Source organism: Panthera onca, chromosome D3, assembly GCF_046562875.1.
Source record: "Panthera onca isolate mPanOnc1 chromosome D3, mPanOnc1 haplotype 2, whole genome shotgun sequence".
Taxonomy (NCBI): domain Eukaryota; kingdom Metazoa; phylum Chordata; class Mammalia; order Carnivora; family Felidae; genus Panthera; species Panthera onca.
In genome coordinates, this window is record NC_138350.1 from 22484939 (window position 1) to 22509654 (window position 24716).

The window sequence follows — 24716 nt, forward strand, 5'->3', positions numbered from 1 at the left end:
AGGCCTGGGAATTCATTCACTGCAACCATCACCAATGATTGTAAAGGTCTCTAGGACCCCACCTGTGGTTTCCAAGTCTCCTTTCTCATACATGCTATGTCTCCTGTGTATGTGACAGTTTCTAGGCCTTCCTTCTCAATCTTCCTGGGCTTCCTTTGTGCAGAGTGATTTTTAGATCACCCCATCTCATTTTCCATGTTTCTCCCATGCATGATAGTCCTGTCATTGCACTCCCCCGTCCTTGCACTCCCCCTGAGTCTCCTATGTATGTGATGGTGTCTAGGACCTCGTGTTAATTACAGGTCTTTTGAGAATAGTGAAGTCTAGGTCCCCTGACCTCATTTACCATGTACCATGTATACATAATGGCTTCTAGGCCTCCCTTCCTGTGCTCCATGGATTTCCTATGTATACGGTGGTATCTAGGTCCCCTGTCCCTTTTACCATAGGGCCTTCACCATTCCTATGCCTCCCTTCCTATGCTTCACAGATTTCTCAAGGCCCCCATCCCATTCTTTTGTGTGGATATTGTCTTCACACCTCCCTTTCTTCTGCAGACAAAGGAGCAGAAGCCAAAGCCCTTGCTGGGAAGGGACTATGAGGCAGAGGATGCAGTCTGGACTGGGTCAGCCCAAACCACCCAGGCGGAACAGGCAGGGTCACCCTGGCTTAGAAAGGCCACAGAGGGAAGGCGGAGACAGGGACAAAGACAGAGACAGAGAGCATGGGGTCTGCTGATAAGGCTGGCCCTGTCCGGTTGGGAAGGACAGGATTGGGAGGGGGCTAGAGCTGAGATCTGTCAAGCCTCCTTCCTAGGAGACCAGGTTACAGTGGGATTTGGATGAGGTGTCCCCACTGCTAATGATCTCCTGAGAGCCCAGGGCAGGAAGGGCAGTGGGAGGTCAGTGCTCGGCTGGAGCTTACCCAGTGGCTCTTCTCACCAGGGTCTCCTTTGGGGCCAGGTTCTCCCTGCAAGGAGAGATAGAGGTAGAAGCAATGAGAGAGGGAAGGAGGGAGGGAGAGTGGGAAAAGGAAGGAGGGGAGGAGAGGGGGAAAGAGGGAAGGAGAGACTGGAAGAAGCTAGAAGGCTGAGAGAGACAGAGAGTGGCTTGTATGGGACTAACACTAGATTAAATGCAAAAAAAAAAAAAAACCCAAAAAACAATGACTTGAAGACAATGGAACGTGGTAAAGAGCAGCCAGAAACTGGAGGCTATTTGACTTTTGAAAGAAGGGAACTACGCTGGGTAAAAAATAAATACTTATGGCGTTTCCTCTGAGGGCACACTGCAGCCCCCTCAGCCTGGCAAATAGCTCAAGCAGAAAGCTTTACCATCTTACTGGGCTGAAGAATCACAGGCTGGAGTTGAGATGGCCACAGGAGAGGGAAATTGAAAGGAAATACTGGAAAGCAGGGAGCTACAGTAGGGGAGTGAAATCTACATAAATACCCCCCTCTAATGCTCAGATGGTCCATGAACTACCCATCCTAAAGTCACAAGCTGAGTCCAACCCACACGCTGGACCAAATATCAACACTCTTCAGAGGAAGATAATAGATCCCAGATTCTCTTTACTCTGTTATCTATATTGTCCAGTATGCAATAATAATTACTAGATATGTGAAGAAACAGGAAAATGTGACCCAATATCAAGAGAAAAATAAGTCAGTAGAAACAGATCCATAGCCAACCCAGATTTTGGGTTTAGTAGACACAAAGTTTCAAATATCTATGATATTGGGGCACCTGGGTGGCTCAGTCGGTTAAGCAACCAACTTCAGCTCAGGTCATGATCTCGTGGTTCACGAGTTTGAGCCCCGTGTCGGGCTCTGTGCTGACAGCTCAGAGCCCGGAGCCTGCTTCAGATTCTGTGTCTGCCTCTTTCTCTGCTCCTCCCCTGCTTGTGCTCAGTCTCTCTCTCTCTCTCTCTCAAAAATAAATAAAAGCATTAAAAATTTTTTAAATATCTGTGATATTTGTTATCAGGGAAATCCAGGGACACCTGGGTGGCTCAGTCGGGTAAGCATCTGACTCTTGATCTTGGCTCAGGTCATGATCTCATGGTTCATGGGATGGAGCCCCACATCAGGCTCTGTGCTGACAAGCATGAAACTTGCTTGGGATTTTCTCTTTCTCTCTCTCTCCCTCTCTCTCTCTCTTTCTCTCTCTCCTCTCTCTCTGCCCCTCCCACCACTTGCACTCTCTCTCTCAAAATAAATAAATGAACATTAAAAAAAATTTTAAAAATGGGGGCACCTGGGTGGCTTAGTCGCTTGAGCATCTGACTTCAGCTCTGGTCATCATCTTGTGGTTTGTGGGTTTGAGCCCCCCTGTTGGGCTCTGTGCTGACAGTTCAGAGCCTGAAGCCTGTGTCACATTCTGGGTCTCTCTTCCTGACCCACCCCTGCTTGTGCTCTTTCTCTCTCAAAAATAAATAAACATTAAAAAAAAAAACAGGCATCTTCTCAAAAAAATAAATAAAAAATAAAATATCTCTGATATTTATCATCAGGGAAATCCAAATAAAAACTACAATGATATCCACCTCATGCCTATCAGAATGGCTAAAATCAGCAACACAAGAAACAACAGGTGTTGGTGAGGATGCAGAGAAAGGGGAACCTCCTCACACTATTGGTGGGAATGCAAACTGGGGCAGCCACTGTGGAAAACAGTATGGAGCTTCCTCAGAAACTTAAAAATAGAACTACCCTATGATCCAGCAATTGCACTACTGAGTATTTACCCAAAGAATACAAAAATGCTAATTCAAAGGGATATATATATACTCTGATATTTACAGCAGCATTATCTACAATAGCCAAATTATGGAAATAGCCCGAGTGTCCACTGATTGATGAGTGGATAAAGAAGGTGTGGTATATGCATACAATGGAATATTATTCAGCCATAAAAAGAATGAAATCTTGCCATTTGCAATGACATGAATGGAGCTAGAGACTCTAATGCTAAGTCAGAGAAAGACAAATGTCTTATGATTTCACTCATATGTAGAATTTAGGAAACAAAACAAATGAGCAAAAGGGAAAAAAAAAGAGAGCGAAAGAGAGGCGGAGGGGGCAAAGTAAGAAACAGACTCAATTATAGGGAACAGACTGATGGTTGCCAGAGGGGAGTGGAGGGATGGGTGAAATAGGTGATGGGGATTAAGGAGGGCACTTGTCTGGATGAGCACCAGGTGTTGTTTTTTAAGTGTTGAATCACACCTGAAACTAATACTACACTGGATGCTAATTAACTGGAATTTAAATACAAACAAAGTATCTGCGATAAACATGTTAAAGAATGTAGTGGAATTGATATAATGGTGGTGAGACAGGGAATTTCAGGAGATCTGTGAATACTGTGAAAAAGCATCAGATGGAAATCCTGGAGATGAAAAGGACAATACCTGAAAGAAAAAATTCAGTAGCTGAGATTAACAGAAGATTGGCCATAACAGAAGAAAGAATTAGTTAACCTGAAGACAGGTCAAGACAATAACTCAAAGTGAAGCACAAAGAGAAAAAAGATTTTTAGAAAAGTTAACAGAGACTCAATGACTCATGAGAGAGTATTAAGTATAATTAGGATCACAAAAGGAGAGAAGAGAGTACAGAACAGAAAAAATGTGGAGAAATATTAACCAATTTTCCCCTAAATTTGACTTAAAAAAAAACAATGAAACAAAACAGATTTTTTGTGTCTGGTATAGCACATGAGGAATTCAGAAGTCACCATTTTTTCCTAATAACAAATAAAACACTGAACAAAGTAAAAAATCAACAACTCTTCTTAGAACCATCAAAGATGTGAGGTCACAGGACAAAGCACTGCCCCCCAAATTGTGGAGAGAGAGAGAGAGAGAGAGAGAGAGAGAGAGAGAAAGGGAGGTGGATTATAATTTACTGAACATAAGCCTCCTTGGGAACCAGCGCCAGGGTAGGAAAACCCAAATGTATTGACAAATTGCCAAAGGCTCAGTGTGGACAACTCTGAGAGTTAACCATTCCAGGGGGACCCAGATTTTGGAGAATATTCACATCTTTGCTAGTTTTACTCAAGAGCTCTGTCAGGTCCTTATAGTGAATGCTGTAGAAAAATCTCCTCTTGTTTTCAGCAGCAGGAAGGGGGAAAGGTACCATCTTGAAACACACCAGAGCATTCTGCTCTCAGCAAGGCCTGCCCTCAGGAGAAACTATTTTATCAGAGTTTAACCTGCTGGGGTCTTACCAGAGCCTACCTGATCTGGAGGGGGAGGGAAATACCCAACTATAGCTAGCTTTAGCCTTCCACATGGGGGGAAGAGAAACATCCCACCTCTAGCCACCTTGTCCCACCTGAGGGGAAACAAAACAAACAAAACAAAATTAAGAGGCACTGGTGAAGTTAACAATGTAGGGAGATAGGCTTACCCAAAGACTGAGACCTAACCATGAGACTACAGAATGCTTCCTCACACTGCACACCTTACCACTACATTACTCTTTACTGGAGTAAAGACGCCTTTCACCCAGTACCTCATGTTTACCTTCTAACCAAAAATTACAAGGCATACTAAAAGGCAAAAAACACAGTTTTAAAAGAGTGAGTAAATATTAGAACTAGAGTCAGATATAGCATGGATGTTGGAATTATCAGACCAGGAATTAGCAAATAAAACACTATGATTAATATTCTAAATTAAATTTCCATTAATTTTAATGTAGAAAATTGACAACACGGATAATGTGAGCAGAGAGATGAAAATTCTAAAAATCAAAAAGAAATGCTAGATTTCAGTCGAAGGTCCTCTTCATAAAGTCTGTTAGCTAAGGGTAATCACATTTTTCCCAGGCCTCTTAAGAAATACTTAAATCCACAGGGCACCTATGTGGCTCAGTCATTTGAGTGTTTGACTCTTGATTTCGGCTCAGGTCATGATCCCAGAGTTGTGGGATCGAGCCCTGTGTCAGGCTCGGCACTGAATTTGGAAACTGCTTAAGATCCTCTCTCTCTCTCTCTCTCTCTCTCTCTCTCTCTCTCTCTCTTTCTCTTTCTCTTTCCCTTTGCCCCTCCCTGGCTTGCACACACACACATGCACATGCTTTGTCTCTCTCCAAGAAAAAAAAAAAGATTGTCTTCCTCTCTTCTTCTGCCCCTCTTCCCTGCTCATGCACACTCTCTCTCTAAAAGAAAAAGAAAAAAAAAAAAAAAGAAAAGAAAAAAAGAAATACTTCAGGACTAACAAAGGCCTTTCTTTCTAGTATCAGGAGCCATGCTCCAGAAATACAAATTCAACAGAATTTCATCCCAGACTGTCCCCTCCCTAAAGTTCTACCTACAGCAAGAAAAATAACAAAACACTACCTGTAGTCATAAGTCCTTCAGTTTCCTGGTCAAGATTTCACATTTCCTTTATTTATTTATTTTTTAAGTTTATTTATTTATTTTGAGAGAGGGAGAGAGAGCACGTGGGAGGGGAGGGGAGAGACAGAGAGAGAGAGAGAGGGAGAGAGAATCCCAAGCAGGTTCTGCACTGTCAACACGGAGCCTGATACAGGGCTCAAACTCATGAACTGTGAGATCATGATTTGAACTGAAACCAAGACTTGGATGCTTAACTGACTGAGCCACCCAGGCGCCCTTCACATTCCCTTTAAAGATACCTTTCATGGGTGCCTGGGGCGCTCAGTTGGTTGAGCATCTGACTTTGGCTCAGGTCATGATCTCGTGGTTCATGGGTTTCCCTGTGTTGGGCTCTGTGCTGACAGCTCAGATCCTGGAGTCTGCTTTGAATTATGTGCCTCCCTCTCTCTCTCTGCCCTTCCTTTGCTCATGTTCTGTGTCTCTCTCTCTCTCAAAAATAAATGTCAAAAATTTTTAAAAAGTTTTTAAATAATAATTAAAAATATAAAAATAAAGATACCTTTCAAGGAGAAAGACTCAAAAGGGGCACACGGGGGGCTTCAAAGGTACTGATAAGGTTCTATTTCTTTTTTTTTTTTTAATTTTTTTAACGTTTATTTATTTTTGAGACAGAGAGAGACAGAGCATGAACGGGGGAGGGGCAGAGAGAGAGGGAGACACAGAATCTGAAACAGGCCCCAGGCTCTGAGCTGTCAGCACAGAGCCCGACGTGGGGCTCGAACTCACAGACTGTGAGATCATGACCCGAGCTGAAGCTGGACGCTCAACTGACTGAGCCACCCAGGCGCCCCAATAAGGTTCTTTTTCTTGAGCTTGGTGTTGGGCACATGAATATATGACTTAATATAAATATTTAGATTTTTCAGGTTAAAAACGTGCATATATGTTTAAGAAAATACTAGAGATTGGAAACTTGTAACAGAAATGAAGAATGCCTTTGATGGGCTCAGTAGTGGACTGGACATGGTGGAGGAAAGAATCTCTAAACTTGAAATTATGACAATTAGAAACTTCCCAAACTGAAAAGCAGTAAGAAAAGAGACTGAAAAAAAGAATAGAATATCCAAGAATGATAGGATGATCACAAAAAAAGTATAACATACATGTAATGAGAAGATGGGAAGGGAAAGAAAAAGAAAGGAACAGAAGCAGTATTTAAAGCAATAATGATTGAGAATTTTCTCAAAGGCACAGATCAGGAAATTCAGAGAACACGAAGCAGGATAAATGTCTGCCCCCCCCCACCCCAAAATACTACACCCTGGGCATATCATCTTTAAACTTCAGAAAATCAAAGATAAAAAATATCTTGAAAGGGGCGCTTTGGTTGGCTCAGTCGGTACAGCATGCGACTCTTGATCTTGGGGGTTGTGAGTTTGAACACCACAATGATTGTAGAGATTCTTTTTTTAAAAAGTTTAAGAAAGTGTATTTTTATACCTAATAAATGTTTATTTATTTATTTTGAGAGAGATAGAGAGTAAGAGCAGGGGAGGAGGAGAGAGAGCAAGGGAAAGATAGGGAATCCCAGGCAGGTCCCATGCTCAGTGCAGAGCCTGATGTGGGGCGCGATCTCAACCATGAGATCATGACCTAAGCTGATTATCAAGAGTCACATGTTTAACTGACTAAGCCACCCAGGTGCCCCCCACCTCCTGCCAAAAAAAGTATTTTGAAAGAAGCCAGAGGAAAAATGTCACCTTATCTAGAGGAGCAAAGATAAGAATTCCATCCAACTTCTTAGAAACCATTCAAGCAAGAAGAGAGCATAGTGAAATATTTTAAGTGTTAAAAGAATAAAACCACTAACCTAGAATTCTGTACCCTGTGAAATTATCCTTCAAAAGTGAAGGAGAAAGACTCTCAGAAAAACAAAAACTGAGGGAATTTGTTGCCAGTAGATCTGCCTTGTAAGAAATGTTAAAAGAGTTTCTTCAAAGAGAAAGAAGTGACAACTCAGAAACTCAGGATCTATATAAGGAAAGGAAGGGCATCAGAGAAGGAATAAATGAAGGTAAAAACCCAATGAAACTTTTATCTCTCTTATTCTTAACTGACCTAACAGAAAACACTTTGTTCAACATAATAATACCAACAATATATTTGATCATATATGCTTATGCATGTGAGTCTATGTATATCTGTGTGTATGTATAGATAGATAGATTTACATATGATTATATATGAGTGAAATGAATGACAGCAATGATACAAGGAACAGGAGGGAAGAATTGGAATATTTTATTATAAGGTATTTGCACTAACCATGAAGCAGTAATGTGTTATTTGCAAGTAGAGTTGGATTAGTTGTAAATGTATATTACAGACTCTGGGGAAACCACTACAAGAAGTAAAAAAAAAAAAAAAAGGAAGTGCAATCAATGTACTAAGAAAGGAGAGAAAATGGAATCATGTGAAATGATGACTTAAAACCATAAAATGCAGAAAAACTGTAGAAGACAAAAATAGGAACAAAGAATAAGGGCAACAAATAGAAGACAGTAAAAAATACGGTGAAAATTAACCTAAAAACCACTTTAAATGCCAATGGTTTAAATATCCCAGTTAAAAGACAGGATTGTCAGAGTGGATAAAAAAACAAGACCCAACTGTAAGTTGTCCAGAAGAAGCCCACTTTAAATATAAAGACACACAAAAAGCCAAGGGATAGAAAAAGATAGACCATTCTAGCACTAACCAAATGAAAATGAGAGTAACTATATTAATTTGAGACAGAACAGACTTCAGAGCAAGGAGAACTTTCATGGATAAAGAGGGGCAATACATAATGATGATAAAGTGATCAATGAAGGCACAACAATCCTTAACGTGTAGGTGCCTAACAACAGAGCATCAAAATATAAGAGGTGAAGGGGTGCCTGGGTAGCTCAGTTAGTTAAGTGTCCAACTCTTGATTTCAGCCTAGGTTATGATCTCATGGTTTGTGAGATCGAGCCCCGAATTGACCTCTGTGCTGACAGCATGGAGCCTGCTTGGGATTCTCTCTCCCTCTCTCTCTGCCCCTCCCAACTTGTGCTCTCTCTTCAAAATAAATAAATAAACACTTAAAAAATTATTAAAAAAATTTAAAAATACACGAGGCCAAAACTGATAGAATTGCAAGGAGAAATAGATGAATCCACTATTAGAGTTGGAAACTCTAACATCCTTGGCTAGGAACAGACAAATGTAGTCAGGCAGAAAATCAGAAAGAGCATAGTTGACGGGCGCCTGGGTGGCTCAGTCAGTTTCAGAGTCCTGTTTCAGGTCAGGTCATGATGTCATGATCTCACAGTTCATGGGTTCGAACCCACAGAGCGTTGGGCTCTGTGCTCACAGCTCAGAGCCTGAAGCCTGCTTTGGATTCTGTGCCTCTCTCTCCCTCTGTCCCTCCCCCACTCATGCTCTATCTATCTCTCAAAAAAATGAATAAACATTAAAAAAATTTAAAAAAAAGAAAGAACATAGTTGAAATCAACAATACCATCAATCAACTGGATATCATTGACATCTATAGACCATTTCATCCAACAACAGATTACACATTCTTCTCAAGCTCACGTGGAACATTTGGGGCCATAAAATATACCTCAACAAATTTTAAAGAATAGAAATCATACCATGCATGTTCTTAAGTCAAAATGGAATTAAACTAGAAATTAATAATAGAAAGATAACTGGAAACTCCCCAAATACTTGGAAATTAACCAACAGATTTCTAAATAACACATGGGGCAAATAAGAAATCTCAAGAGATATTTAAAAATATTTTGAACTACATAAAAATAAAATTGCAACTTAGCAAAATTTATGGGATGTATCAAAAACAATGCTTAGGTGGAAATGTATTGCACTGAATGCATATATTAGAAAAGAAGAAAGATCTGGGACATCAGGGTGGCTCAGTTGGTTAAGCCTTTGACTCTTGATTTCAGCTCAGGTCACGATCTTGCAGTTTGTGGTATCAAGCCCTGCATTGGGCTCCATGCTAACATCATGGAAACTGCTTGGGATTCTCTCTCTCCCTCTCTCTCTGCCCCTCCCCTGCTCATGACCTCCCTCCCTCTCTCTCTCTCTCAAAAAAAAAACAAGCTTAAAAAAATCTAAAATCAATAAACTAAACTTTGACTTTAGAAAAGTAGAAAAAAGGAGAGTAAATTAAATCCAAAGTAAGCAACATAAAAGAAATAATAAAAATTAGAGCAGAAATCAATGAAATTGAAAACAGAAAATCAATAGAGAAAATCAACAAAGCCAAATGCTGGTTCTTTGAAAATATCAATAAAACTGACAATCCCCTAGCCAGGATAATTAAAAGAGAAAAAAGAAAGACACAAATGACTAACACCAGAAATGAAAGGGGGTACATCACTACAGATCCCCTGGACATTAAACGGATAAAATGAAATATTATCAACAACTTTATGCCAACGAATCTGATAATTTAGACAAACTAGACCAATTCCTTGAAAAGCACAATCTGCCAAAAGAAGAAGAAACACAGAATCTGAGTAGGCCTAGATCTGTTTTTTTTTAATTAAACATTTTTTTAATGTTTATTTATTTTTGAGAGAGAGAGAGAGGGAGACAGAGGGCAAGCAGGGGAGGGGCAGAGAGAGAGGGAGACAGAGAATCTAAGTGGCTCTAGGCTCTGAGCCATCAGCACAGAGCTGGACGTGGGGCTTGAACCCACGAACTGTGAGATCATGACCTGAGCCAAAGTCAGACGCTTAACCAACTGAGCCACTCAGGTGCCCCTGAAATTAAAAACACATTATCATTTACATTAGCGCTCCCCAGAATGAAATACTTAGGTATAAATCTAACAAAATATATACAAGATCTATATGAAGAGAATCACCAAACTCTGATGAAAGATAGCAAAGAACTAAATAAATATGTATGGATGGGTAGACTCAATATCTTCGAGATGTCATTCATCCCAACTCTATCTATAGATTTAATGGAATTCCAATAAAAATTCTAGCAAGTTATTTTGTGGATATTGATCAGCTGACTCTAAAGTTTATATGGAGAAGAAAAAGAGTCAGAATAGCCAACTCAATATTGAAGGAGAAGAACAAAGTCCGAGGACTAACACTACCCTACTTCAAGACTTACTATAAAGCTACAGTAATCAAGACATTGTGCAATTTGCTAAAGAATAGACAAACAGATAAATGGAATAGAACAGAGAGCCCAGATATATAAATATAGTTAACTGATCCTCAACAAAGAAATGAAGACAATGCAGTGGAGCAAAGATAATCTTTTTCAAAAATGATGCTGGAACAACTGGACACTTAACATGTAAAAAAAAAAAGTAATAATCTAGGGATGCCTGGGTGGCTCAGTCCGTTAAGTGCTTGACTCGTGATTTCAGCTCAGGTCATGGTTGAACTCTCATGGTTTGTGAGTTCAAGTCCCGCATCAGGCTCCACACTGTCAGTGTGTCAGCTTGGGATTCTCTCTCCCTCCCTCTCTCTCTGCCCCTCCCATGCATGCATGCTCTCTCTCTCTCATAATAAAATTTTTAAAATTTTTTTATTTTTATTTTTTTTATTTTTCAATATATGAAATTTATTGTCAAATTGGTTTCCAAAATTTTAAAAAAATTTAAAAATTTTTAAAAAATTAAAAAAAATTAATCTAGACACAGGCCTCATACCCTTCACAGAAATTAACTCAAAATGGATCACAGATCTAAGTGCAAAAAGCAAAACCATAGAATTTCTAGAAGATAATGTAGGAGAAAACTTAGATGACTTTGGGTTTCATGATGACTTTTTGAAACAATACCAAAAGCACAATCCGTGAAAGAAATCACTGATAAGGTGGAATTCATTGAAATTAAAAACTTCTGCTCTGCAAAAGATAATGTCAAGAGAATAAGAGAAGTTACACACTGGGAGAAAATATTTGCAAAAGACACACCTGATAAAGGACTATTATCCAAAATACACAAAGAACTCTTAAAGCTCAACAATAAGAAAACTAATTTAACAAGTTTTTGCACAGAGGTGCCTGGCTGGCTCAGTGAACTGAGCGTTGGACTCTTGATTTTGGCTCACGTCATGATGCAGGGTCATGGGATGGAGCCATGCATCATTGGGCGCCCTCTCCCTCTCTCTCCCACTTGCTTGCTCACTTTCTTTCAAAAAAAAAAAAAAAAGAAAGAAAAGGGAAGGAAAAAAAAAGGCAATCTATGGAACGGGGGAAAATATTTGCAAACCACCTATCCAACAAGAGTTGATATCCAAAATATATAAGGAATTTATACAACTCAAGTGGAAAAAACCCAACCCAACAAATAACTCAATTAAAAACAGGCAAGGACCTGAACAGACATCTTCCCAAAGAAGATATACAAATGGCAAATAGGTATGTAAGATGTTCAAGATTACTAATTATTAGGGACATGCAAATCATAACCACAATTTTAGATATTACCTCACACCTGTTAGGATGTCTATTATCAAAGAGAGAGAGAGAGAGAAAAAGATAAAAAAATGGTGTGGATGTGAAAAAAAAAGGGAACCCTTGTGCATTGTTGGTGGGAATGTAAATTAATACAGCCATTATGGAAAACAGAATGGAGGTTCCTCAAGAAATTAAGAATAGAATTGTCATACAATCCAGCAGTCCCACTTCCGGGTATTTATCCAAAGAAAACAAAAATCACTATCTTGAAGAAATATCTGCATTCTCATATTCACTGCAGCATCATTCACAAAAGCCAAGATATGGATGAATGGATAAGCACAATGTGGTATGTATGTATATGTGTGTGTGTATATATAATGGAACATTATTCATCCTTAAAAAAGATGGAATCTTAATGATAAGAAGGATATGTGGATTTTAAGAAAAAAAAAGTTGAACTCAGAGAAACAGAGTAGAATGGTGGATCCCAGGGCCTGGGGCAGGGGATGGGAAATGGGGAAGGTTGATAAAAGAATATCAGTTTTCAGTTATAGCATGGCCGAATTCTTTGGATCTAATATTTAGTATGGTGACTAGAGTTAATAATACTACATTGTATAACTGCAATTTGTTAAGAGAGATCTTCAGTGTTCTCGCCACACATACACACACACACAAAAGGTGTGTTTCTTATTTAAAAAGCTTTTTTTAAAAGTTTATTTATTTTGAGAGAGAGAGAGAAAGAGAAAGAGAATCAGTAGGGGAGGGGCAGAGAGAGAGGGGGACAGAGGATCCGAAGTGGGCTCCGCACTGGCAGCAAAGGGCCTGACACAGGGCTTGAACTCACGATCCATGAGATCATGACCTGACCGATGTTGGACGTTTAACCGATTGAGCCACCCAGATGCCCCTTACAAAAAAGTTTCTTACAAAACCAAACATACTATATGATCCAGTGATTGCACTCAATGTCATTTACCCAAATGAACTGGAAACTTACGTCCACACAAAAACCCGCTTGTGGATGTTTATTCATAATTGCCCAAACTCGGAAAGGTGTCTTTCAGTAGGTGAATGGATAAATAAACTGTGGTATATACAATGGAAAATTATTTACAGCTAAAAAGAAATGAGTTATCAAACCATGAAAAGATATGGAGGAAACTACACTTGATCTTAGCCAAAAGGCCGAGAAGCGATATATGGAGGAAACTTAAGTGCATATTAGTGAGGAAAAAGGGACGAATGGGCAGAGCACCAAGGATTTTTAGGTCAGTGAACTATTCTATATGATACTACAATGGTAGATACATAACAGTATACATCCATCGATACTGTAGAATGTACAACACCATGAGGGAGCCTTAATGTAAACTGTGGACTCAGGATGATAATAATGTGTCAGTGTGGGTTCGATTGTACCAAATGTCCCACTATATTCGAAATGTTGATAGTGGGGGGAGGCTGTGTATATGTGAGGACAGGGAGTATATAAGAATTCTCTGTACTTTCTGCTCAATTTTGCTGTGAACCCCCCCCAAATGCTCTAAGAAATAATTTCATTAATTAAACAACAACAAAAAAACTAACAAAAATAAAAATCCTTACAGATCTAGGAATCTTAGCAAACCCAAAGCAGGATAAACATAAAATCATCCCAACCACATCATTATCAACCTGTTGAAAACCAAGGGTAAAGAGAAAATCTTATTTTTAAAAAATTTTTATTAAAAATTTTTTTAACGTTTATTCATTTTTGAGAGACAGAGAGGGACAAACCACGAGTGGGGGAGGGGCAGAGACAGACAGGGAGACACAGACTCCAAAGCAGGCTCCAGGCTCCGAGCTGTTAGCACAGAGCCCGACGCTGGGCTTGAACTCACGAACCGTGAGATCATGACCTGAGCTGAAGTCGGACGCTCAACCAACTGAGCCACCCAGGCACCCCTAAAGAGAAAATCTTAAAAGCCAGAGCAAAAAGATACGTACAAGGAAAACAACGAGAACCACCGCCAATTTCTCATGAGAAATGCTCATTTTCTCAGCCAGAAGACCATGGAACAACATCTTTAAAGTGCTAAAAGGAAGGAAAACTGCCAAGCTATCATTTTATATCCAATTTAAAATATCTTTCAAAAATCAAGGTAAAATAAAGACAGTTTTGGACAGAAGCGGTGAGGATTTGTTGCCAGCAGACTCATACAAGCAGAGCTAAAGGGCATTCTTTCTTTAGGCTGAAGACAAACGATACCAGATGGAATCTGGAGCTACAGGAAATCATTAGAAATGATAAATATATCAATAGATGTAAAAGACAATTTTTCTTTGTTTTCTTAACTTCTTTCAAAGTCAACTGTTTAAAGCAATAACAACAATGTATCGTGGGGTTTATAACAAATGCAGAAGTGAAATATATGGCAGTCATAGCACAAGGTCAGAAGGAGGCAAATTATACAGTTGTAACATTCCTATTCAGACGTGGAGTGGTATAATATTAATTCAAGTTAATTGCGGTAAGTCAAGGATGTATTTTTTATCCTTAAAACGACTGTGAAAAAATAACACAAAGTCTTTGGTAGAGATAAAATGGAGTAAACCGTACTCAATCCAAAAGAAAGCAGAATAAAGGGGGAAAAAATAAAGAAGAGATAGAGTAAATAGAACACAAATAGCAAGCTGGTTGACGTAAATGGTACCGTATTAATAAGTGTAAATGAACTCCACAGTCAAGGCAGTTAAGAAAAAAGAGAGACCTAACTATATGCCGTTTACTGGAGGTATACTTTATTTTTTTATTTATTTATTTTTTTTTTTAATTTTTTTTTCAACTTTTTTTTTTTTTTTTTAATTTATTTTTGGGACAGAGAGAGACAGAGCATGAACGGGGGAGGGGCAGAGAGAGAGGGAGACACAGAATCGGAAACAGGCTCCAGGCTCTGAGCCGTCAGCCCAGAGCCTGACGCGGGGCTCGAACTCACGGACCGCGAGATCATGACCTGGCTGAAGTCGGACGCTTAACCGACTGCGCCACCCAGGCGCCCCATTGGAGGTATACTTTAAATAGAAAGAGTTGAAAGCAAAAGTATTGAAAAAGATATACCATTCAAACACTAAGTGTAAGAAAGCTGGTGTGTTTTAGTATCAAAGTAGAATGCAGAAGATACCCTTGTTGGCTCAGTCTGAAGAGCATGAGGCTCCTGATCTTGGGGTTGTGAGTCTGAGCCCTACTTTGAGTGCAGAGATTACTTAAATAAATAAGAAACTTTATTGGGGCACCTAGGTGGCTCAGTCAGTTAAGCATCCAACTTGATTTTGGCTCAGGTCATGATCTCAGGGTTATGAGATTAAGCCCTCTGTTGGGCTCTGCACTAAGCCAGGAGCCTGCTTAAGACTTTTTTTTTCTCTCTTTCTCTCTCTCCGTCCCTCTACCTCTCCCCCCAATGTGTACATGCGCTCTCTCTCTACAAAAAAGTCAATAAAAAAACTTTATTTAAAAAAAGGTAGAATTGGGGTGACTGGGTGGCTGTCAGTTAAATGTCTGACTTTGGCTCAGGTCATGATCTCATGGTTTGTGAGTTTGAGCCCCGCATCGGGCTCTGTACTGACAGCTCAGAACCTGGATTCTGTGTTCCCCTTTCTCTCTGCTCCTCCCCTGTTCACACTCTGTCTCTCTCTCTTCTTCAAAAATAAATAAACAGTCGAAAGAATTTTTTTTAATTAAAAAAAGTAGAATGTAGAACAAGGAGTATCCCCAGAGAGAAAAATATTCATTTCATAGACATTAAAATCCTGAACATGTATGCACCTAATAACAAAACTTCAAAGCACACAAAGCAAAAGTTGACCAAACTAAAGGGAGAAACAGACAAATCAACAATCGTAGTTGGAAAGATGGAGAGTGAAAGAAATATAGAGTGTCAGAGACACAGAGGAAAGAAAGAGATAGAGAAACAGATACAGGGACACAGAGCCCGAGTGAAGGAGAGGTATATGGCCTGATACTAAGAGGCTGACAGGACCCAGAGACAAGGAAAGAGAGGGATGGATCATGCCCCGGAGAGGAAGGGGGTCAGGAGCTCTGGTCTCAGTGTGTGGAGCCAGAGCAGGGGTCTGAGCCTGTGGGATCCTGGAGGGGGTGCTGCAGGGTGGGCAGCATCACTCACCCGCTGCCCCGTGGAGCCTTGGGGGCCAGGTTCTCCACGCAGTCCCTGTGTGGGAGGGAGGAGAGGTATAGAGTCAGCTATTGGAGTGGGTGTGACCCAGGGATCCCAGGATTCCCCAGAATCCTCCAACAGGGGCTGCCTCAGTACTCACTCTCTCTCCCTTCTCTCCTGGGTGGCCGGAGATTCCTTTGGGTCCAGTGGGGCCTGGGGGTCCCTGAGCAACAAGACAGGGCCTCAGCTTTGTACTGAGGCAGGGTGGGGTGGGCAAGGACTTGGGGGGCACAGGGGTCGAGGAGGGAGTCCCAGTTTGGCCTGGACCTCTGAGTTCTTTACCACACTCCCAGTGCCTGGCATACAGCTGGCAGTTTATACATCTCAGGGTTTAGAGTTATGGCCCTGGAGTCAGAGAGTCCCTACCCCTGATCTGCAAGTTGCCATGTGCTGGTGGCAGCCCTTTAAAAAAAAAAAAAAAAAAAAAAAAAAAAAAAGAACCTCTATCATTCTTGGCTGTATGTGCTGCTCTTCCTTACATGGACTGAATGACTGAATAAAAAGATTTACTGAAAGTAGTTTGCATATTAAGTGCTCAATAAATGCTCGAATGAATGAACAAATGAATGGTAGACGGGTGAATGGATGAATATGTGGACTGATAGTGGGTGGGTGGATGGATGGACAGATGAGTGGGACCACTTGGAGAATTACTCACCATGTGTCCAGGACTCCCAGGAATGCCCATGGGACCAGGAAGTCCAGGGGGACCTGGAGTAAGACACGACATCCTCAGGACTCAAACAGAGTACAATACCAGTAAGTCTACTATCCACTCCCTCCTGATGGCCACAGCCCTAGCCACTCTGCCATCATCTGACCCCACCCCTTACATTGGGCCTGGACTCAACTTACCCACTGGCCCTGGGGGGCCTGGGAGTCCGGCTGGTCCCTGGGGCCAGTGGCTGCTGGTCTCAGTGAAGGTGTTGGACAGTAATGGGTCCCCTGGGGGAGGAAAGATGGTGAGTGAGCAGGACTGGGCTGGGATAGGGCAGTCAGTCTTTACCTGCCATACCTCTGCCAAGCCAGCTTTGACTACCCTGTGGGACAACCTATAGTGTGGGCGGGGCCATTGGACACCTGCTCCAAGGGTGGGGAGTGTGGAGAGTGCTGGTCATATGGGACCAGGAAGCAGGGAGGCCTGGGTTCTAACCTTACCGCACTCTGGCTAGTGACATTCAGCAAGACCCTCCACCTTGCTGAGCCTATACTGCCACACGTCAAATGGGAATAGTAATAACAGCTACCATTTATTGACCATCTACTTTGTGCCGGGCTTCTGTGCATGGGGGTCATGGAGCTCTGGGAGAACTGTGCAGTCACTCTCCCCATTGTACAGATGAGAAAACTGAGGCTTGGAGAGGGAGGAGTGGTGAGATGGAATGAATGGCACCCAGTCATACACCAAATATATGGCACAGGTATGATTGAACCTGGCACTCCTAGCTCCCGACCACTGGCGGCACACACGTAGGCCAGCCTGGGGAGGAGGTCAAGGATACACGTCTGGGTCCAGATGGGTGGAGGAGGCTCTCTGAGCACAGGGTCAGGGAGCACAGAACTCATTTCCTGCCATCAGGCCTGGGGCTCTCCAGCGCTCTGAGGGCTGGATCACCGCCAGTTCCAAGGCTTGGCAGGAGGGCCGGATGCTGGTAATTCTAAGCACAGACTCCGGAGGACGCCTGGGTTTGAAGCTGGTCTCTCATGTTCTGGCTATGTAATCGCTCCTCTCTGGCCCTCAGTCTTCCTCATCGGAGAACAGAAGAGGACAATGGCACTATTGGAGGACTGGGTGACACATAGCTGACCAAGGGCAAGCCTAGTATACAGAAGGTACCTGGTAGATGGCAGTGACAATGGGATGATCATTATGCCAGCCCTGCCCCCACTCCCATCATTATCTGTCATGACCCCAAGGGACTTACCATATTGGGGGTTCCAGGCATGGGGTGGTCCAACAGGGGCTGGGGGGCCAGGGGGCCCAGGGGGGCCAGGAGGCCCTGGTGGACCTGGAGGTCCCCTCTCTCCAGGAGTGCCCACAGCTCCAGCCTGGCCAGGGCTTCCTGGGGGGCCCTGAGGACCTACAATGGAACCAGGGAGTTGATGGGTGTATAAGAGGCAGGGAGGTCCAGGGTGGCTGCAAGGGGGCAGAACAAGGCAGCCCGGGGGAGTGGGTACACGATGGCTGCGGAGGCCACAGGCCCAGGCCGGTCCTGGCCCTGACCTCCCTGGCCATCTATTAAGGGGATGAACACAGCCCTCTTCAGGGGCTTTAGGACAATGGACACTTGGTATACAGCAGGTTCTTAGGAAATGTTGATTTCCAGAATGTTCTCTTCTCTCCCTTCCAGACTTTTGAATGAGTTGTTCCCTCCATCAGTCCTCCCTTTGCTCTGCCTGGTGTCCCCTCCAAGTCATCCTTTAGGCCTCAGCTATGATGTCACTCCCCAGGAAGCCCTTCCCATGCCCCACCCCATCCAGGCTGGGTCTAGGCTTCCTTCCTTGGGGTTTCCATACCTACAACTTCCCCCAGAACAACCTTGGTCACATGGTGGGGGACACTGCTATTTCTCCTCTGCCTGCCTCTCCTCCTCCCAGCTGGTCTGGAAGCATCAGAAGGGTATGGACAGGTCTGACCCCACCAAGTACCCAGCTCAGAGCCTGCTGTGGTAGGTGCCCAGGAAGCATGGGTCCAGAGAATGCAAAAGAGGGTTTTGGGGAGCCCAGGTGTGAGTGGAGGGGTGATAAGCTGAGAGACACGTGGGTGGAAGGGGCCCAGGCTACCTCTGGCCAAGTAAGGGTTCACCTGACAGGGCTGACCTGGGAAGCTGGGGGTAGGGGCAGTGCTGTGGGCACTCACCTGGTGGGCCTCTCATCCCCGTTGGGCCCCGACTGCCAGTGTCTCCCTTGGGGCCAGTGGGCCCAGGAAGCCCCTGGCCACCAACTCGATCTGGGGGAGAAAGTTCATCAGCTTGGCAGCTCCAACTTTGCTCTTGCCCTGACACTGGCCCTCGTCCCCCAGTCAGCACCTACCCTCTTGAGGGAGCAGCGGGGCCCTCACGTTCTCTCTGGCTCCTGGTAGCCCTGAGGCAGGGGGTAGACAGGGGTCAGTGTCATCCAGGCTCCCTGCCTCCAGCTCCAGTGTGTACGACAGGGGCTACTGGGGTGCTGCGCCCCATCCCCTCAGGCCCAGAAAGGGGTCAAGCTGGGAGTCAGCAGCAGGGCGGGGACTGGAGTCTCACTCCCCTGATTCATTCCCAACACACTGCCCCTACTAACCCACTCACCTTGGAGGCTTCCATCTCCCGGGCTACCCCGGGCAGCTGGGGAGCCCCAGAGTGGGACAGGGTCCCCGGGTGCCGCTGGGGTCGGGAACACTGCCCGCTCAGTGACAGTTAGCACCGCCACCTGCGGAGGAAGAAAAAGGTAGGTACCAGGGTCTCAACAGGGGCAGGTCAGCCGAGGGGCCCCCGTGTTGGGGGCAGGAGGCCCATGCAGCCAGCATAGCCCAGCTTGGAGTAGAGACCCACCTCCCAGAGGCTCAGAACTTCATCAGAAGTGACTGTGGTTTTCAAACTACACAATTCGTCACCGTAAAAAAGCCATCATACACCGTCACTGCCACCCAAGTGGAGTTCTGTGTCGCCATGTTTGCTGGGCCACAGGGTCTTTCCTGTGCTGAGCTGCATAAATAACATGAAACTCCTCTTGGTCTATTCAAGTACTACAGGCTGGGAGGGTTTTTACTAAATTTTGAGGGAAGTTTGGGAAGGTCTGACATGAAATAGAGGCCCCGAGGTATATACAAAACCACTTTGGGACCCAGTGTGGGGAGCCTCTGAAAGTCAGTGGTGTCCGCTGAGCCGCTGACCTGGGATTAAAGAGGGGCCAGAATGCCCACTGACCAGGGGGCAGGGGTCGTGTGGTCCTGTCCAGAGAAAAGCTGAAACTCCCGGACAGACACAGAACTAAGAACCACACCCCAGACCTGAGACTGAGCCCCTCATGCTGGCTCCTCCTGGGAGGAAGCCTGGGGAGCAGTGTGGGGTTCCTGGAGCTCCCACACTTCCTAGCGGGGGTTCTAGCACATGCTGTTCAGAAACTTCCTTTTCCCCCTTGATACCTCAGGGGCATCTTTTCATGTTACAAAACGGAGGTGTTGTGAACGGCTGTCTGGTATTATGCTAATTATGCAACCACTCCCTCTGCCATCTGGTTTTCAATTTTCCCTATTAATTATTATTTTTAAAATATTTATTTATTTTTTTGAGAGACAGAGTGCAAGTCGGGGAGGGGCAGAGAGAAAGGGAGACACAGAATCTGAAGCAGGCTCCAGGTTCTGAGCTGTCCGCACAAAGCCCACTGCGGGGGCTCGAATTCACAAACTATGAGATCATGACCGGAGCCGAAGTCGGATGCTTAACCAACTGAGCCACCCAGGCGCCCCTTCCCTATTAATCATTAACATTTTGGTAACCACCTTTGCAACTATTTACTCTCCTTAAGATAAATTCCCAAAGGAGAGAATGATGGAGGAAAGGATATGCAGACAAAACATGTATGTCTTTATGTGTGCTTAGAAAATCTGGGGGGGGGGGGGGGCTCCTGGATGGCTCAGTTGGTTAAGCGTCTGACTCTCGATTTCTGCTCAGGTCATGATCTCATGGTCCGTGGGACTGAGCCCTGCTGACAGTGCAGAGCCTGCTTAGGATTCTCTCTCTCTGCCCCCTCATGCTTGTGCACGCTCTCTCTCTTTCTCTCTCAAAATAAATAAGTAAACTTAAAAAAAAGAAAAGAAAATCTGGAAGAAAAGATGCTTAAATATTGACCGTTGTTCTCTCTCGGGGTATAGGTGACTGCTGCAGATGGTTTTCTGGTAGGTTTTTCACAGTTCTGAGCTATTCATGTTTCTAAACTTAGAATATCTTGCTTTTTAATTGCTGAAACCTTTGTATCTTGAGATAATTTGGGATGTGCAGATGTTTTGCTTTGGAAACTGGGAAGATAGTATTATGGTGGTGGAGGGGAATAAAAGGCAAAGGCGACAGGGCAAATAAGAGACTCAGCCACGGGCTCTGGGGGCGTGGTGTCTACAAATATCTGGCTGGCATGGAGATGGGGGTGCACAGGGAGCTTCATAGGCCTCCCGGAGGAAGAGCAGGCCAGGCGATCTGACTGTGAGCAGGCTTCCTGGGGAAGGGCACAGAGGGGAAGCCAGCTTGTTCTGGAGGATGGTGGGTGTCTGGTAGGGAGGTCACATGCTCTTGGGTGTTGAAGCTCAGCTCAGAGATGCAATGGGAATCATGAGTGGATGGGGCGTAGGGGTGCAGGGAGGGGGTGGGGAGGCCAGGGGAGGGGCAGCTGCTCACCCACCTTGGCTTCCAGCACCTTCAGCCGCTCGGTCAGCTCTGATACTTTGCTGCAGTTGAGGCAACCTGCAGGGAGGGACGAGGCTGGGGCTGGGGCAAGGCGCCACACGTTCCCCATGGAGCCCCTCAACGCCTGGGGGCAGGATGGAGGCAATGGGACACCTGATGACCCCAAACCATGAGATAGCCCAGTGTAGGAGAAGGGGCTACAGCCTGTTCAAGGTAGGCCATGTCCTGAGGGTTTCCTTTGGCTCCAGATCCTCCAGAGCAGAATCAGGGACCCACCTCCTGCAACCTTTACATCCAAGATGACTCCTTCCCTGGAAGCCAGGTCAGGAAATCCTGTTGCTTCCCCTTGGGCAGGGCTAGCCTGGGCTTGCCAGCTTTGGGGACTGACACATCACAATCTGGACTGAGCTGGCTCAGAGGCGCTACCCTCTGATTCTGCCTCCGCAACCACCGTCCAGCTCCTCGGGCCTCCCCAGGGATACCCCTAAATTATCGGTAGCAGCTCTGGCCCATTCCAGAACCTGCCAGCTGCAGTGCACGGGGACTAATGCTTTAAGGGCTCATCTCTCCAGTCCACGCCAGGATCCCATGTGTTACGACGAGTGTCACCCCAGTTCACATCTGAGGACACTGAGTTCAGAGCAAGGGTGCAGTGAGTTCTTGACAAGCACAAAGTCTGGGGTCGAGTCCCAGAGCTGCCCCTTCCTGGTTATGGGGCCTTGGGAAGGGCGCGTCTCCTCTCTGACCCTCAGCTTCCTCCTCTTTAGAATGGGGACAATGATGCCTTCCTGGGGCTGTGAGATTGAAATGGGTTGACAATGGAAAGCACCTGGCGCAGTGCCTCACTCATTGCAGATGCGGAGAAAAGCATAGTTTAAATAAAAAGAGGACTGGCGGCTTGGGCCCACGTCTGCAAGAGTCTGGGGATCACACACACACACACAAAAGAGTTTGGGGGTCATGGGTCTTGGGGTGCTGGGCCCAGGTCAGACTCCTTCTAGGCCCTTTCTCTCCACCCCCCACTTTTCTTTCCAGGCTGGGGTGGGCAAGGGTGGGTGCTCTCCCTGACCCTCCATTGCTGGACTCAGCTGGCTTTAGGATCATCACCACATTGCCTGTGCCCCCGCCCGGCCTCTCCTAAACCAGGGGGACCCCAAGCAGCTGCCCCAGGACCCACCTGCGAAGGCTGTGGGCCTAAGTGCCATCCGTCGCATGGTGTTGCCTGACCAGCCAGGCTCCAAGAAGCCAGCGGAACCTGAAACTGAGGGATGATACTGATGAGAGCCCCGCTGGCCTGCACTATTCCCCATGTGCCACTGTGGCCCTGGCCAGGATCCCTACCCCTCCTGGTGAAGAGGGAGACAGAGGCCCAGAGAGGTGGGACAGTTTTCCTGGGTCACACAGCAAGAGTTGGGCTGAACTGGAACAAGACTGCCAACTTGATGGGACTGGGGAGCGGGCTGGCAGCGGGTAGGGGCCAATGACCCCAGCAAGCTGCATGGGTTAAGAGCTTAGAGGTAACAGATGCAAGGTTGGGTCCCAGCCCTGCTACTTGCTGACCTGTATGACTTGTCCTCTCTGGACCCGCCTATATTCCCATCTGTAAAGTGGAGTCATAAGGCTACTACGCCCCCCAGGCTGGTGTGATCCTGAGGAAGGCAATGTATACAAAGGGCCCCCTGGGCACACATAGGCACACAGCAGGCAGCTGGGACATGGCTGTTCCCCTTCTCCCTGCCCCAATTGGTAAGAAGACACTGAAGTGGAACCCGCCCTGGTTTTAAATGAAAACCAGAGGGAGGCTGGCTGCCTGGGGAGGGCAAGGGGGGCTGTGCTCTACTCTGCCACCACCCCTATGAAGAGTGGCCACCCTGGCTGGTCTGGCTCTGGGGGCCTGGTTTTCCCCACAGCCAGAGGGATGGGCTGGCTGAGCCAGGGGCAGGGGTACAGCTGGAGGGGCTCTGGAGCCAGCAGTAGCAACTGCCCTTCTCTGCACCCCCCCCCGGCCGCCCCCCAGGCCTGCCTTTTAAGGCCACAGAGTGCCATCTGGTGGGGGGGGGGGCGGGGAGAAAAGACCCAAATAAGGCACAGACCTGGCAGCTCTGAGCCAGGCTGCGGGTTGGTGCAGGGAGTGCGGCGCCGGGAACTCAAACCAGACGGGTGTCTCTGGCCAGCCCCCAGCAGGGAGGCGGCCAGACCCTGCTCCACTATGGGGCCTCTGCTTAGACTGGCCTTGCATCTCCCGCTCACCCTCCCTGGGGACCTGGGACTTGCCCCATCGCAGGGAATAAATCCGGCCCAGGACAGAGGAAGGTGGGGTGGCAGCCCAGGACCGGGGGCAAGGGATCAGGGCAAGGTGGGGGGAATGCCACGTGAGCCAAGGCCAATGCTAAGTGTTCTACACATCCCAGCTCAATCTCACATGGTAGGTTGTAACAGCTAACACTTAACAGCTAGCACTTACTCTGGGCCTGGCACATTCTAGTAAGCACTTCACATACAGATTTTTAACTCATTATCCTCACGGAACCCTATAAATGGGTAGCTAGTACCACCTCCACTTTACAGATGGGAAACTGAGGCACAGAGCTCCTCTGTCTCCTGTGCTCAGATGAATGGACGAGTGAATATGAGTATCTCTCTGGGGGGAAACCAAGACGGCTGGAGCCTGGACTTGAACTCAGGTTAGCCTAACTCCAGGGCTCGACCTCTGGGCCACCTGGCACCTCGAGTCAGCCCACTGGGTGGAGGCAGGGAGGCCTGGCACCTGTAGGAATGCTGGCTCTGGAGGAGAATGGGCTCGCCAAGCCTTCCTCGTCCTCTTTGCTCCCAGGTGAAGATGTAAAAGGCCATTTTATTACTCTTTGCAGGAAGTCAACCAAAGGAAGCTGCTGTCTCTCCAACCTCATGGAAGTTTGGGTTTTCTCTGGGATGAAGTCTGGCAGAGCATCTGCCCGGCCCGGCCTCCTCACTTACCCTGCTGTTTCCCCCTTTTTTCATGGCATTCCCACCCTCTAACATGTACTGTGTCAGTTCCCCAGTTCACGGCCAGTCACCCACCCCACTGGCTGGAACATGAGCCCCACCAGGGCAGGGACCTAGTCTGTCCCATGAATGGCCTGGAAAAGTGCCTGTTGCATAGTAGGGCCTCAGTGGCCTCAACAGACCTTCTGTTAACAAATGCATGAATCACCGGCCCAAAATGAACGTAAAACAAACAAAACAAAAGGCAAAATAATGTGGACGGCAGACACAATGGTCTTGAAAATGAGCATAAATGTTCTAACGTC

General features: G+C 45.5%; 1 protein-coding gene and 1 pseudogene across 10 annotated transcripts in view; both read right to left on the reverse strand.

Moving 5' to 3' along the window:
• EMID1 (EMI domain containing 1) overlaps positions 1-24716 on the reverse strand; it is a 49742-nt gene that overhangs the window by 10230 nt on the left and 14796 nt on the right. For 5 of the 10 annotated variants that reach the window (XR_013551327.2, XM_060612806.3, XM_060612807.3 and 2 more), the window contains exons 4-14: positions 22604-22687; positions 21422-21483; positions 19336-19456; positions 19082-19132; positions 18909-18998; positions 17974-18129; positions 16904-16993; positions 16707-16759; positions 16149-16211; positions 15998-16042; positions 925-969 (exon numbers count right to left, since the gene is read on the reverse strand). Coding sequence is in view for 9 of the 10 variants with exons in the window: in XM_060612806.3 (XP_060468789.3) it covers positions 925-969; positions 15998-16042; positions 16149-16211; positions 16707-16759; positions 16904-16993; positions 17974-18129; positions 18909-18998; positions 19082-19132; positions 19336-19456; positions 21422-21483; positions 22604-22687 (860 nt within the window). In the remaining variant the exon portion in view is untranslated. The remainder of the gene's footprint in view (positions 1-924; positions 970-15997; positions 16043-16148; positions 16212-16706; positions 16760-16903; positions 16994-17973; positions 18130-18908; positions 18999-19081; positions 19133-19335; positions 19457-21421; positions 21484-22603; positions 22688-24716) is intronic. The other 5 variants (XM_060612809.3, XM_060612810.3, XM_060612811.3 and 2 more) reach the window with 2 other exon arrangements.
• On the reverse strand, positions 12867-13034 carry LOC132666166 (U2 spliceosomal RNA; annotated as a pseudogene).